Source organism: Penaeus chinensis, chromosome 33 (assembly GCF_019202785.1).
Source record: "Penaeus chinensis breed Huanghai No. 1 chromosome 33, ASM1920278v2, whole genome shotgun sequence".
Taxonomy (NCBI): domain Eukaryota; kingdom Metazoa; phylum Arthropoda; class Malacostraca; order Decapoda; family Penaeidae; genus Penaeus; species Penaeus chinensis.
In genome coordinates, this window is record NC_061851.1 from 17,524,749 (window position 1) to 17,542,248 (window position 17,500).

At 41.7% G+C, this 17,500-nt stretch overlaps 1 protein-coding gene across 6 annotated transcripts in view; it reads right to left on the minus strand.

The window, feature by feature from the left end:
* Positions 1–17,500, minus strand: part of LOC125042958 (leucine-rich repeat extensin-like protein 5) — a 153,011-nt gene that overhangs the window by 15,523 nt on the left and 119,988 nt on the right. Inside the window, exon 1 of one of the 6 annotated variants that reach the window (XM_047638802.1) lies at positions 8,364–11,825. The exons of 2 other annotated variants lie outside the window; for them this stretch is intronic. Coding sequence is in view for 2 of the 4 variants with exons in the window: in XM_047638797.1 (XP_047494753.1) it covers positions 1,397–1,571 (175 nt within the window). In the remaining 2 variants the exon portion in view is untranslated. Of the gene's footprint in view, positions 1–1,396; positions 2,563–7,773; positions 11,826–17,500 lie in introns of those variants that run through there. 3 more of the 6 variants (XM_047638800.1, XM_047638801.1, XM_047638797.1) reach the window with 3 other exon arrangements.

Below are 17,500 nucleotides of genomic sequence, written 5' to 3' on the forward strand. Positions count from 1 at the left end.
TTCTGTACAAATACTAGCAGTACTAGCAGTACTATTTATATGTATGTATGCATGTATGTATGTATGTATGTATGTATGTATGTATGTATGTATGTATGTATGTATGTATGTATGTATGTATGTATGTATGTATGTATGTACATACATACATACATACATACATACATACATACATACATACATACACACACACACACACACACACACACACACACACACATACACACACACACACACACATATATATATATATATATATATATATATATTCATATACATATAGATATAGATATATTTATATATACATATATATATAGAGAGAGAGAGAGAAAGAGAGAGAGAGATATGTATGTATACACAGACGTATATATACACACACGTATGTATACACACACACACACATATATATATGTATAGACACACACACACACACACACACACACACACACACACACACACACACACACACACACACGTGTGTGTGTGTGTGTGTGTGTGTGTGTGTGTGTGTGTGTACGTGTGTCTGTGTGTGTGTGTGTGCGTGTGCGTGTGCGTGTGCGTGTGCGTGTGCGAGTGCGTGTGCATGTGCGTGTGTGTGTGCGTGTCTGTGTGTGTGGGGGGGGGGGGGGGGGGTTGGTGGGCGTAGGACAGATAGAAAGACAAAGAGATCCATAGATAGACAGATCTTAAATGTTATTCATGTAGTGAAGTTTGCCTTGAATATTGGCATCCGAAGAAAATGTTAAATGCGCTCCGTTAAACCTTATTTAAAAAAAAATCGTATGCATAACAAATTTTGCTTTGTTAATTATTTCTCACAAGACAGAGAGGCTTTCTTAAATTACCAAGGCTACTGATCAAGCTTTTCAGGTAATATTATCCTCTTTGGAAAATGAATCATACGCTGACTCGTCTTACTGTAGCAATTAATGGCTGATGCATGTATCTAGCGCAGGGTTATGTCATATAAAATGACTGCAAACCTTAGTTAGTCAAGGATTAACTGATTTAACGTATAATAATATTTCCTTTATCTGGCCTGAGAGCATTATAAAACGTTCCGGTAATACGAATTAATTAATTCTAAGACATCAAGAAATTAACATTAAAAAAGTATAAACTCTGAAACTGATATCCGAGCATAAATATATCCCGAAACGGATAGTCTGATAGCATGAAGTGTTTACAGTGACATGATCATGCATCTTTATGTTGCATGAGGGTAGTGATAAGAGCGAAGATAGTGAGAGGTCCACTGGTGAATTACAATTTTTCATGAAATCATTATTTATAATATCACTATCATATTGGTAAATTACCATCATCATCATTATGTGAACGTATTAAAAAATGTAATAATAACTATTAGTGATTTATTTTCATATTAGGATCTTACGGCTGTTTTCAACGGTGGTGCGAACTGCGGCGAGCTTTAGTAAGTGCATTTGGAGTGCGGCATTCCTAGAAAATGCATCACGAAGTCCGTGCTGTTCGGATGAGGACCGCTGAATTCTTTCGCCGCTGGGACCCTTGCGCGGAACATCAGGAAAGGCAGCGGTATACCAAACCATCGCGTTCGAACTGAACCAATATATTTTCAGGATTGGTCTATCAGTGATTTAGTATAATAGGTTTAGCTAGCCCTTCGAGAGTGGAATTCTCTTAAAAATAATTTTGTGATAGTCTACATGTTGTCAAATTCACTTGGCGGTCGCAAATGGCAAGGTTAAGTGAAGAAGAGCTTAACCCATTTACAGCCCGGGAACATGTCAAGCTATCGAGGTCTAGGAGACCATGGATTAATAGTTCAGTAGGTGAACGGCGGGGTGTCTGCTGTCGACTAGACAAGACTTGGCCGCGGGTCACAAGGTGTGTTTGCTGTCGGCTAATCAGGACGAGGTGTGGCCCAACCCAGTCACTGTGTAATATAGCGCGTGCCAGTAAAGAGTTAAAAGTCTAACCCACCAGCTGAATTGTCAAAAGGTTAGAGCATGCATAGTGGTCTGTTATGGTACGTCACTATTGCATCTCACCATAGTCATCCTACCCTTCTCTCAAAATCCTAAACGGAAAAAATGGGTAGATTTTTTCAAGGAATATATAAACACTGATAATAGGAACAGTGCAGTAAGGTGTAACTTTTATAGATATAATTACATAGTGTATGTTTAAAAGCTACCTCAAAATACAATATGTGAATCCATTTACATATTAATATATACATGCGTGCGTCCTCTACTAATTTCTGGTTGCCTGGGATCCCTATTCTCTTTCTATCATGCAAGGTGTATGAGAGTAACTTTTAGCTTTCTCATTGTGTTTTGCTTGATGTCGCCTAAAAGTTGGATTTGGATCTGTGAAACCGGGTCTGTGAGACTCCATACGCCGCAGGGGTAGGGTGATTCTGGGCGACAAATGTTTCTCAGGCACGGCGAGACCTTCCTCTCATGGAGGCATCGGGGCCGATCGCTGTGCCCTGCTGAGTACTGCACCCTCTTCTGAATGAGCTTCATACGTACACACATAGCACAATGCCAAAGTGTGGGTGCAGGATGTGACATATGCCCCCCCCCCCCCCAACACACACCTGACTCACAAATATATATATATATATTTATGTATATATATATACATATATATATGTATATATAAATAGTTGTGTATTTATACATATAAATATATATATATATATATACATGTGTATATATATAAATGTATATATGTATATATATACATATATACATACACAAATATATACATATATATATATATATATATATATATATAAATTTATATATACACACATATATGTATATATATACAGAAATGTGTATATATACACATATACACAAATATATATATAAATAATATATATATATATATATATATATATTATATAAGTACATATACATGCATGTGTGTATATGTATATATTATATGAAATATGTATATATATTTATTTATTTATCTACATATTTTTATTTATATATATATATTTCATAACTGATTCATATAATGTCAAATGTATATGTACCAGTTGCACCATCATGCAACTGGTTTGCATGATGGTGTAGTTGATAATTCTTTCTAGATGTAATATATTAAGAATTATAATATAATACATATGTGTAAATAACGCATTTCAATTATATGTGGGTTTGCTAGACTTAGACATAATGAAAATGGATCCGGTCCTACCAAAAGCTAGAAGGCCAAGATCCAGATTGTCCAAGTCAGGAGATTGCTCAGGGTGCGAGTGATGCTTGGTGTGACTCGCGGTGCTCCTTGGCTTACTTACACACACACACTTGACTCCTTACTCCTTGGCCAACCACAGCAGCAGTCTCTATGTGACAGAGTGGGAACCGCCGACCCTCGGTTGAGAGGTCGACACGTTACCACTGTTCTGGCCCGGAGATGCTCATGGAGCCGAGGCCAAAGTCTCTATAAGTAAGGTCTCGCCACAGAGCTACTACCACTGCGCATAGCAAAATATGGAGACACGACTTTGCAACAGATGTTGCAAGCATTGTGGCGAGTCGAACACCACCCTGTAACAATACTTACAGAGTTGTGAACACACAATTTCTGAGACAGGGACCATCCACCACAGCCGTCGGGCTGGTTGAAAAATTATGCCGCATGCTTACTTCGTGGGGGCTGGAACGCTTGCTGGCACCCGGCCACAATGGTAAGCATTCGGTGATAGTAAATCAATCGAAATAGCTTTAAATAGCTGACATAGGCCGAGTTACATATATGGAAAGCCCGATCGAAGCTAGACTTTGCTAATCTTATTTGCTCACTCACAGAGATATTCAGATTTGTTCATCTCCCACATGATGTCACGAGGTCATTGTTGATGGCATGTGGACCATAAAGACGTTTTCGCGCGCATTAAGTAGGCTCTCATTAACGCTCTTGAAGAGCCTACTATGACTTCCTCACTTTCTCTATGTCACCTCACTGCTCACCATCCCCAACCTTCACCTCACTTTTTATTCCTGACGACCACATGATTACCTGGGACCACGAGTAAAGTCAAAATCAACGTCCACGGCGGCCCGTCCCAGAGCCGCCGCAACTCCATCGCCTAGGTACTCTTTAAGGTTACTCTGCCTATGGTGGGTATGCTGCCCTCATAGAGAACAACACACAAGTGGAGAAGCATTTCTATCACTCGACTATGACCAACCTTGAAAAACTGGGATTCTCTCTTGTTCTGCCAGTAGACATGCGAGCTAAACTAACCTTAGTCTTCAGAAAGCTTGACAGACAGGTTGTTAATGAAAACATATACATTTGATGACATGGGGGGCGGGGCACATCGCACCTCTGACAACAATTGCACCATCAGATAAGAGGCCATTGAAACCTCCCAAGAAAAAGAGAAAGAGAGGGAGAGAGAGGAGGCTAAATTTCTAGAAGCCGTGACTCAGAAAGCAGCACAAGTTACAAGCCACAACAAATGCGTGGAAACTCCTCATAAACCAGGTCTGCCAGGACAACAAAGAAAAGGCGATCTCTAAAACAATCCGTCTAAGGAAATCATGAGAGTCTTGCTGCAAAAAAAAAAGGCTCTGAAAAGAAATAACCTCCCTGATCTTGATGCAGAGGAAGCTGACTCCTGGGTTATCTTCAAAGTGATTAAACCTCTCCTTCCAACTAAGAAGCCTTCAAAGGCGGCCTCAACATTCAAGCCATTGAGTCACAGCTTGAACACATTTCACCAAACACCCCTACAACACTGGCTACACCATCCCCCAACACTTCAGTCAGAAAAAGTAGTGGCAAGCTGCCCTCCAAAAGCCATCTTTCCCCAAAACACACTGTACGAACATAATTTAAAATCAGTCGCAAAAGAAATGCTCCCAATAGAATTGGCAACCCCATTGAACCTTACGATTCTCAGGGTTCTGACAACTCCTTTGCAGGGGACGATGGCCTAGAGAGGCTATTAGACAGCACAGTGAGATTGCAATTTCCATGGCCTAAGCTCCTGCTAAAACCCTGCAAAATATGAATACTCCCGCCGACAATAAATTGGAAAGGAAATAGAAAATGAAAGAATCAGGTGGCTTTTTTCTAATGAAGAGTAGTTCAACCTGGTCATGTCTGAGAAACTACATGAACACCTTACACAAGAAAACATACCAGTCGCCAAGACTATAATTGAAAAACTCCCAAACATAAACAAAATACACAATGGATACCTTGCTGTAAAATGCAAGAACACATCATGCAAACATAATATGTAATATACAACATTCCTGCCTCGCAGTCATACACACAACATACTAGATTGGACAATACAAAAAAATAAACTTTACAACACATACAGAAAACATGACCCACATATCATCCTCATAAACAGCCATGGATTATATAACACTAATCTACTAAAGATCTATCCATACATAGTCTACTCTTCAAACAAATCACAGGAAAGAAGCGATGATGTAGCATTTGCGTTCAAAAACGACATTCATCACAAAACCACAGACCGTCTGACAGTCGAAGTAAACACGCCACAAGGATCCATCGTACTGGCAACACTATACATACCATAACGAAGACCATACATCCGAAAACCTAACATCTTGCAGCTCCTGAGGCATAGCAAACAATTATATATAATGGGGGATTTTAACGTAAATTACACACTCTTTGGATACAACCATACTACTGGAGAGGTAAAGGCCTGGCTTCTTACATACAACAAAGGAGACTCACACACCTTGGTTCACACACATCAACATATATTACATATAGCACCAACAACACCTAACATAATTCTTGCTAACCAAAGAGCACACCTACACTACCACATATCAACAGACAGTAATATTAACGCTATCAACAAATTCCATCATGATCTCAACACAACCCCGATTCAAGTTGGTCTCGAGGGCCAACCTACACATATGATAAACAGCCACAGAAAAAGATAATTCGAAATTGTTTAAAATACAGTACAGACTCCAGCTCGGATGCACAACTATACATGAGACAGAGAACTCAAAATGCAAATAACGCACGAGGTTAAAGTAATGAACAAACAACGCTAAGAAACCCTTACACAAAATCTGTCAAAATACAAGAGTTCTAGAGTTCCTTCAAGAAACTTATAGGGTCGGACAGACAGACAGCCACATACATTTACAACACACAGAGAAAATGTTGACTTAATGGAGGAGATGGAGCTTCTGCACAGGGAATTCTGGTAACAGAATGTCCAACTCTCCCCCACCGAGAACGCCCAACTCGACCACATCATAGAGATCAAGGTTACACACTATCTACAGCAACACAGAAACCTAATTCTCCCAGACACCATCACTAAACAGTCTCACAGAAGATAGTCCCTTCTCTACAATAATCATTTCAAATCATATCAAACACACCAAAAACAAAATACCAGGAGCAAGCAAAAAAATAATAGAAAATCTGCCACCCACAATGATCTGCTACATCTTCAACACAGTATTGGCTACATGATATGTCCCAGACAAATTTCAACATGCCACTATCACCCTCATGAAATAACAACATACACAACACTAACCAATACAGCCTTCGCCCACACACAGGGACCGAGAGCGCTATCGGCCGCGCTTACGACATCGCTCTTGATCTCACTAACAAGTATCAGATTAACATCATTCTACGAGACATCAACAAGGCTTTTAACAAGGTCTGGCAAGACGGTCTCAAATAAAAAGTAACAAAATTACAACTCCCGACACAATTCACGCGCCTCCTGTTCTGTGTCCTGGATCACTAGACTGCCACAATATGCCAGGGAACCCAACTGCGAACACATCTGGGCACCTCAGAAGTGGAGTACCTCAGGGGATAAGGATAGTCCAATATACGGATATACGAAGCCTTGCCCGGGCTATGCCCATGAGGGGAGCCCGGCCTGTGTCGACTAATGGCGACTCGCCAATGTGTGTCAGCTGGCGCTGGCTCAAGTGAGCTTAGTCCTTACCCGCCGTGGTGCCCAGTCACAGCAGTAACCTCCAGGCGACAATTGCAACTTCTCGTGGCTGGGCTTGGCGCGAACCACCGACCCCTCGGATGAGAGGCCGACACGTTACCACTGTACTAGTCCGGAGGCTCCTCAGGGGAGCATTTTATTGCCAACCCTGTATATCCTGTACATCTGCTGCAACCTACATCTTAAATCAATTATTTCATCTATGCAGATGATATCACACAGATAATCTCACACCCCTCTAAGTCACAGCACATCATGAAATGAACATCCAAATGAGCTGTTTCGAAAGTTAACACCATAGGAAAAAACTAACAATGACAAATTTAAACTCATCCCCATCGCATGCAGAAACTCACAACTCATCACAGTCAATGACACTAACATCCCATAAACAGAGGCAACTTTCTTGGACTCCATCTCATAAATACCGGATTCGTTACCTACATCAAACAAAAAATCACACAACACTCACCAGACTCAGACGCTTCTCATACATCACACCACAAACTGTCAAACAAATTTTAGAATGCGCAGCTATCCTGCTGGATGCAATATCAAACTCACAAAAGCTGAAAATGCAATCAGTACAGAACAGAGCACTATGCTGGGTTCACATTTATAGACCAAACTCCTGCAGAAAGTCTACACAGAACATCCAACATTGAGCCACTAAATACACGCATACACAGATGAGACAATGAGACATGACTAACACTATTTTTAAGGTTCAATTATGAGGCTACTGTTAAATAGAAAAATAAATAATAAGTCACCCTCAGAATCCCCAAAGGACTGGCTGATCCATGTCGTACAGCATTACTTCCATCAATGGCAAAGGGAGAGACCATCGATTCCGCCAACTCCCATTCATGCATGGGGGAATAATTGATTATATAAAATCTGCTGTGTCAACAGCTAAGGTCATTAGCAAGCCAATCTTGAACCTCCCCCACCAGTGGATGTGATGAGTTGAAACTATTGATTGCTTGCAAGGTACGACGAGAGTCGCAATATATTACAATATAATAGTTTGTAAAACCTCTAGTCATCTTGACTGCTACAAGGATGGTGTGTAACTCTGCAATGAAGATCCAGGCTGCTGAAGAAAGACTGCCAAATGCAATGTTCCTCCTGCTCAATACTGCAAAGCCCACATCATATTCAGAATGTGAACCATCTATATATATTGCATCTGATCCTTGGTACTTGGAATTGTGTTAAAGAAATTTCTCCCTGATTTTTCGGATCTCTCTCCCTTCCCTATTCCACCCAAATCCAGCTCAACTATATTGGTCCAAGGGGGAAACTGGAGAGTTCCAAAGAGAGATTCAGATTGAGATCTTCCACAGGATTCCTCATTCACCTGCTATTTGTTGAAAACCAATCTGGATGTAGGCGATCCTGAAATCCTTTGTAGTCTCGTGCAGTAAATCAGGTTCATGTAGTCCCGGTGTAATGAAAGAGGTGGTTCTCCACTCTCACCATACATGGAATTCACAGGTGAAAACCTGAAAGCCCCCCCCCCCCCCCCCGTATTGATTCTGAGGGCTTTATTATCAACTTAGTTAAACACTACCAGATTTACTGAAGTCTGCATGTATCCTTGCACATCCTGTAAGATTCCAGTACAGTGTGAAATCATCCACATACAGACAGCACTTTCAATGTCATTTATAGCAATGGCAAACAGGGTCACACTTAAGACACTCCCTTGTAGGACCCATTCCAGCTGTTCTTGTTAGAGAAGCTGTTTCCCACCTGCACTCTAAACTTCCTGTCAGCAAGGAAACTTTTGTGTGAAGGTGGGTAATGCTCCTCTTAAACCAATGGCTTACAGCTTCATGATTATGCCATGCTTCTAAGTAGTACTGTATTTTTTTTTTTGAGGTCAAAAAAGACTACTAACTTGTGATATCACTGTGTGAAACAATCTTGCATAGGAGTCTACATCCTCATTGGGGCATCTGTCATTCTCGGTTTTTTAAACCTATACTGATGTGGGGTTAGCATTATTTTTCATTTCTAGAAGCCATGTCAACCAGCTGGTGAGAGAAATTGGTCTAATTCCTTGGTATGGAAGCATCCTTGCCAGGTTTAGAGGTAGGAATGATTATAACTTCTTTCCATGTGGATGGCACTATGCTCTCCCAAAAGATCCTATTGATTAGGCCCAAAGTAGAGTCCATCTCCTTGTGCAAAAATGGCAAGTTGCATAGAAGTTCTGCTGCAGTCCTTCTGAAGAATGATGTAGGGTATTGTTGCTGTTCAGCCTGAAGGATAAAGGATCAGGCTCCAGAGGAGATCTCTGACATTAATTTAGCTCACTTATTTGTGGCATCTTTTTTGTCTGTTCAGATTATGCCGTCTATCTTCAGAGCAGGTGATGTCATGGATATGCTATTTCCAGTGATCTTGTACACCTTGTCCAATATATAAGGGGGTCCCGGAGTTAATTAAGGAGAACTCCATCTCCATGATGTCCATCTAGCCTCATTTAGCACTCACTTGGCCTTGTTTCGGGTCCTTTTGTAATGGAGCAAGATCACATCACTGGGGGTCGTTGCAGCTGCCTTAATGCAGCTTTTCTTGCTGTGTCAGTCTGTTGACATTGATCGAACCACCACAGTACCAGAGATCGATGGGAATGGATGCTTCTGCTGTAAGGTGAATTTATGATACGAAGTGATCAACAGCATCTTGAACATACTGGAAATCATTCACAGATCCCTGCATTACTGCAGTTGACCTATAAAGATTCCAGTCTGCATGTTCAAGTAGCCATCTCTTCAACTCTCTAGGCTGGAATGCCATTCACCTGGTTGCTTCCATGATCTGCCAAGTGAAATACAGCTGTGCACCAGGCGAACCAATTGACAGTCACAATTGGAGAATGTCCCAGTATGAATTTGGAAGTCTGTGAGTGTGTCATGCTCAGTAAACCTGCATCTACTCTAGAGAATATAGACTCCAAGGCCATTCCTCCTAGACTGTACAAAGTCATGCCGGCCCCTGAATTCTCCAAGGAGTAGACATTGATGAGGCAACTGCCCAGGTAGATCTTTCAAATCATTTATGTTGACATTATGTGGAGGAAGGGAGACAGATGTAACAATATAATGTCGTGTCAAGCCTGTCCTCACAGCCTTTGCATGCAGGGTTATCTACAAGTGGATGGCCTGAAAGAGAGTACCCTGGCATACCATCACTGCTACTCCTCCATGAGATCCATTATCAAAGGACCCATGGTGGGCTTAAATTTGGACAAATCCATAAGCTCCTTTTAATAAGGTGTTTGTTTGGAAGCACCTTTAGGCTTTCCCTTACCAGAGTCTTAGGAGCGCCTTTTGGAGGGATGTTGTTTGCCTGTGGAACCATTTTCCAGAGATTTTATTTCGACAGGCTCAGGATACCTCTGCCAGGATAAAGGACAAATATGAGCCTTTGGTTCAGGAGCATCTGGAGGCCTTGCCTGATAGCTCCAAAGTCCATTCTTTGGGAGAAAGAGTGTTCTCAATAGAGCTCTCACTCCTACTCTGTTTCTGGTGGAACAACTTTCCAGAGGCAGTTTCAGTATTTGAGGACTGAGGTTGAACTGTAGTGGCAGTGTGAGTGGTGGAAGAATTATTGTACACAGGTATGATGCTCTGCCTCTGGGAAACTAATTTTCTCCTTCCAATTACCACCAATACTTCTTTCTCGAATCTATACCCTTTACTTTGCTTTGTAGAAGCTTTATGAGTTGTTTTTTTTTTTTTTTTTTTTTTTTTTTTTTTTTTTTTTTTTTTTTTTTTTGTAGTGATAACAGCATACTGGACCTGAACAGTTGTCTTCTTCTTGATGACCTGTTGTATCACAGTTGTCACACACTCTTAGTAGTCCATTTTCCTTAAAATGGCGAGAGTTGTCTCCGATAACCCTGGCAATGGAAGCACTGCATAGTGTTGAGCACATATGACTTTAGAAGCTATACTGCCACTACATAACTGATTGTGTGTTTTATGAGGACATGAAATTTGAGCCACAGGAATGTCACATATCGCACACAGACGGTCATGTCAAACTCATCTGGTGACAAAGCTTCTTGTGATAAACTTCAAAAATGTCAAGATCCATGATGGACATGCCACCATGGTCTTCACCACAAGGTATTTACTATATGAAATACCCTTATATGTTGAGAATGTTGCACATCTTTCCATTTTCTTGATGGAGTGAGGACCTTTCTCCTTACCTTGGTCTGGAAACCAGGGGCATCATTTCAATTCCCATTTTTGCCCTTTGGAACCTGGAAAGATTCCAGAGTGACAACAGATGATGTTTCAAGAGGGATTGGCCAAGGGATTGCATAGGTCATCGGGGAGAGAGCCAGTTCAACAAGGGAAGTTATGGATTGGGGCTTCAATACACTCAACAGTCACAGGGGTAGTGAGGAAACATTCGTAGTCTGGTACCACCCAGTGCCAATGGCAGCTGTGCGACCCATGCGATGCCGACTGGGCAGTACCTGCTTGACATATTTGACCAGCCAATTGACTTGACTGGGCCCTGATCAAGCTACCCGTCTAAACAGAATAGAGGACCAAAGAGGTTTGTTGCTAGTTGCAGGGTGCAGTGTGCAGCATTGCTCAACCTCCAGGACTCCTGTCTCCTAGCAACATGAGGCACCATGCCTCATATTCGAAGATGAAATGAACTACCGGTTGGTGCACCATCCCCTCTGATAGGCCTTGGTGCACCTGGGAGCCATTTTGTCTCATCCCTCACTGGTGACCCCTCCAGTATGGGTAGCCCTCTGGTCTGGCTCACCAGGTCATTGGGACCTCAAGCCCCCCCACCGCGGCAAGGCGGCTCCCGTTAGGGGGGAATCACCAGGGAGAGAGGGCTGGCCACTATGACATTTGTTACCACAGCGTCAACCTCTGGGATTGTACAGTTGTAATGTGTCAGCCTCTCATCCAAGGTTCGCACCCCGCTCAGGTGCAAAAAGTTGCAAGTGTCGCCTGGAAGTTGCTGTTATGGCTAGGCCCCACGATGGGTAAGGACTAAGCTCAGTCGACTCAGCACCAGCTGATTGATTGATTGATTATTTAAAAGTATCTGCCGCATCAACAGCTAAGGTCATTAGCGGTGAACACCTTGTTAGACTGAAATATTAAAATATTTAAAATGTTAAAAATCAATCAATAAATGTCATAAATAACAATAAATATTATATTAAAAATCGAAGCACAAATATGCTCTAAATGTCTAAAAACTATTACATAAACATTATGCATAATTAGATTTTATTGAAAATATTAGCTTCTCTAAGGAAACTAATAAGACCTTCTATGTCACAGTCCTCCCCCAATACATTTTTCAGTGTATGGGGGTGACAAGTACCTTCCTCTTTGGTCTGAGAATGTTTCACATCTTTCCACCACATGTGCGACCGTTAATGGCTCTTGGCATTCCTCACAGAGTGCTTCACTTTTAGCCATCATCGGCCCATGAGTCAGTCTTGTGTGCCTGATTCTCAGCCTTGTTATCACAACTTCTACTTGTCGGTTGGGATGGATGCTGGTCACCCAACTGCCAAGGTCATCTCTAATCTCTCGCAGTTTATTTTTAGAGGTATGCCTCCATTGTTCCCTCCATTTATCACGAAGACAACTCCTGATGCTGGGTTTCAAGTCAGTGTGTGGGAGAAGAAAACGAGCATCACAGGGCTGAGTGGCAGCTGCCTTGGCCTTCTGATCAGCTCGCTCATTCCTACTGATACCAACATGTGCTGGCACCCAACACAGAGTTTTCTTTTTACATGCTGACATCAGTGCAAGCCAATCTTGAATCTCCCTCACCACTGGATGTGATGAGTTAAAGCTCTTGATTGCTTGCAATGCACTACGAGAGTCACAATATATTACAGCGGAATGGTTTGTAAGATCTCTAGTCATCTTGACTGCTGCAAGGATGGCATGTAACTCTGCAGTGAAAATCGAGGCTGATCGAGAAAGACTGTCAGATGCAGTCTTCCTTCTGCTCACTGCTGCAAAGCCCACACCATTTTCAGATTTCGAACCATCTGTATATATTGCATATGATCCTTGGTACTTAGAAGTGTGTTGAAGAAATATCTCTCTGACTTCTGCTTCTGATCTCTCCCCTTTCCCGATTTCGACCAAATCCAGCTCGACTTGATTAGTCCAAGGGGGGACTTGGGATGTTCCAACAGCCAGAACCTTTGTGAGACTTAAATTAAGATCTTCCACAAGATTTCTCATTCTCTTACCATAGGATCGGCTACCCTCAAGGGAGTTGAAAACCAATCTGGATGTAGGAGATCCCGGAATCTTTTGTAGTCTCGTGTAGTAAATCAGGTTCATGTAGTCCCGGTGTAATGAAAGAGGTTGTACTCCACTCTCAGCATACAGGAACTCCACAGGTAAAGACCTGAAAGCCTCTATACAGATTCTCAGAGCTTCATTACGAACCGAGTCCAACATCCGGAGAACAGTGGGATTTGCAGATGAATAAGCCTCACATCCATAGTCATGTTTAATACGAATAAGTGCTTGGTAAAGAGGGATTGGCAAGGGGATTGTGAAGGTCGTCAGGGAGAGAGCAAGTTCTTGGTAAATCTGCAGAAATCATACAAATTATAAATCTTCATTTCCTCACCCCCACCCGCCATGGAGTCCAACGAGGGGAAGCTATAGTTGGGGCTCAAATTTTCCCAACAGCCACAATGGTAGTGAGGAAATATATGCAGTCACTATAACAGTGCTGATGGTAGTCGCGGGACCTATGCGCTACCGACTGGACAGTGCCTGCTTGACCCTAGCCGACATGCTTAACCAGCCGATGGACTGGATTGACTTGACCGGGCCTTGATCAAACCACCCGTCTAACCAGAATAGAGGACCAAAGAGGTGTTGCTAACTGCAGGACTCCTGTCTCCTGATAATACAGGACGCCACGCACGGCAAACACACGTGGGAGAAGTCTCCCTGGCCCAAGATGGAATGAACCAGGGGTGGGTGCACCATCCCCTCTCATAGCCTTGGTGCATCAGGAAGCCATTTTGTCTCATCCCTCACTGGAGAGGCAAGGCAAGGCGGCTTCTGTTAGGGGGGCAGCACCAGCTGAGACACTCTAATCGAGTCGGCATTAGTCAGGCACAGGCCGGGCTCCTTTCATAGGCATATCCCGACGAGGTTCAGCTTTCATGTCTGGCTTATCCTTATCCTTATCACGGCGTCACATTGCCCGCTTTGTGCCCGCCTAGTGGTCATGGGATCAACACAGATGAATAATGAATGGAGAGATACTATGTCGGAACATCTTACAAACTTGCTATGGAATCTGAAGCGAGTCACAGGACAAGCAGGATGGAGACAAGTCTACGGAAAAAAAAGAAAAACAAACAAAAAACAAAGCACAGCCATTTATTTCGAGTTATATATATAATTTTCGTTATTGTCATTGTTCCTTGATATTTTTCTATAGTAAATATTTTTTTTCTCACTTTATTTTCATTTTTGATTCCGACCCATCTTATTTTGTTCTTGCGTTCCTAACACCCTAGTTAATTCGTGTTCTAAGTTTGACTCCCTATCCTCTTGTAACCGTCAGACCGAAGTTGTCATAACCTTCAATAACCCCAACGATGATATCCCGTCTGGTTCATCCACCACAATTATCAACTATGTTTATCACCTATGTTCATCACACTGGTTTATTACCCGTGTTACTCACCCGTTTGCCTTATCATCAGTCAGTGCTCTTCTATGCCTCTTTTTCTCTTCTCCTCCCCTTCATCACCCATTAAATAATTTCTTGTTGTTTTCCGTTCACTGATGCCTTAGTTATATATATTTTAAAAGAAGTAATTCGTTTCCTTGTTTTCTTAACAATACAGTAAAGCAAAACTAAAATAAATAGAATTAAAATTCTAAAAATCGTTTTCGTCTTTGCCCCAGTTCATGTTCAGTAGTTACTATTTAATAATAACATAAATAGAGAAATAGATAAATAAAAATCAAAATAAGCCAAAATATATACATCTAATTGTGCAGTGAAAGTTCATATTCAGACTTGCCTTCTGCCACCTTAGCTATAGCGTATGTAATCCATTACTTTTACAAGTAGTATTTGATTACTTTCACCTGGAAATAGGTTATGCAGTGGTATATTTATCGAGTGTAAGGTATACATTTATTTTTATTCTATGTATGTGTGTGTGTGTGTGTGTGTGTATGTGTGTGTGTGTGTGTGTGTGTGTGTGTGTGTGTGTGTGTGTGTGTGTGTGTGTGTGTATACATATACAAAGGTGTGTGTGTGAGCCATGACGCCGAGTAATGGAACTTCGCCAGAGGATCAGCCATGAGGTAATGCGCTATCCAGTCATCGCGAGGTTATTGCGCACAAAGAGCATCTTAATATTGGTACATTAAATGCTAAAACTCTTTACAAAGCATACCAGTTCCAGAAGATGATACAAAAACTGAAAATATCAAATCTTGACATACTAGGACATTGTGAAACCCATTGGGTACGAAATGGAATTGTGCAATTGAACAAGGACTTCATGTGATAAATAAAGTGTTATGGGGGCGTCCTATTTTGGAAATAAAAGACGCTCAGTGACAGATACCGGCGGACTAGATTTCGAGTAGGAACAATGTACATGTTTTGGCTTTTTCCCGGTAAACCCGTTTGGAGTGATTTAGTGTCTTATCGTGGTGGAACGTGGGGCAGGAACGTGCTATGGACATTGTGTTAATTTTAGATTAAGTTCTTAAATAGAGAAATCTTAATTCTGTGCCGGAGACTATTGGAAAAAGCATGACAGCGGCCTTTTAAGAACACCCCTAAAAATAAGAACACAGAAATGGATGGCATCTGACATCGCAGAGTTTGTGGCAATACGATCTGAATAGAAGAGAAACTGCTATGGATATACACATAGATAGAAATGTAAAGAAATGTACATAAACGTCAGTGTGAGGACCTCGATGTCCTATAAAGACATGGTACCAATGAGATGCAATACACAGTGAGCGTCTGTCTGTGGTTCTCAGTCTGTGCGTCGTGACATACAGCTGTGGAACAGTATAGAACGTGGACGTGGGACGTATAGAAAGTTAAGTTAACATTATATAACGTTCCCACTAAATAGAGCTTATTAAGTTTCCTCGCATGTTAATTAACAAGGGAACATAATAATGTAACATAATAACTGGAGTAAAGATCTGGTGTTTCGCATATATTATGTATATATTAAGAGTGACTGTGGGTGTATATATATATATATATATATATATGTATATATATATGTATATATATATATATATATATATATATATATATATATATACATACACACACACATATACACATATATATATACATACTTTTTGTGATTATATATGTATATATGTATATATATATTCATATATGCATATATATTTGGGCGTATATACATATATATATAAACATATATATATGTATGTTTGTATACATACATACACACACCCATACATACACAAGGACACACACACACACACTAGGACACACACACACACACACACACACACACACACACACACACACACACACACACACACACACACACATACAAAGGGGAGACGGAAGAGAAGCGAGAGGAGACTGAAGGGGATAAATTGATGAAGTGGTGGAGTCATACATACACAGGTAAACATACAGATACATGCAGTAATACTGAAAGATTTGCAAGGGATATGAAATGCCATGTCACTTAACGTGCTTGTATACATAAATTATTTGTAAAAGCAAAAGGTAACCATACTGTAACTGAAAGTCACATCAAAACATGGCCGGAAAATCCGTTATTGTCTCGCCAACCCTGGCTCCGCCCACACTGTCATACCACCCCTATCGTTCGCCCGGCTGCCAGCCCTCCTTCATGCTGACTCCGCCCATTATACTGCACTTACAGACCCTGCTACTTCGTCATCCTGAATAACTCCACCCACTGGGGCTTTCTCTTTACGGCGCCGCGCCGAATCAACGAGGCCTCATCGGCGAGCGCCCGTCCCTTCGCAGCTCTGAAAGCAGGCGGCCGAGGCCCAAGGAAGCGGCCAGGCATGCTCGTGCTCAGGGGCTGCGCTGCATCGGATGCCGCAGATAACTATCTATAAACAATTGGGGTCTTTACAAGCCCGCTGCTCTAACTTCAACATTACACTTGCCTCTTCCTCTCGTAACACACACACACACACACACATATATATAATACCACCCTCCCTGACCAGGACTCGAGTGCCCAGTAGGAGTGTGTGTAAAACTTCGCTATCATTACTTTAGTATGAGTAGATAGGTAATGTCTATGGAAGCTAGTTAGATCCTAGTTGCACACTCTATTAAGTGGGTCGTGTGGCATGGTTGGTTTAGTACTGGCCCTCCAGTCTCATACCCGGAGTGACCTGGGTTCGAGGCCTGGTCAGGGAGGGTTGTTTTGTGCGTGTGTGTGTGCAC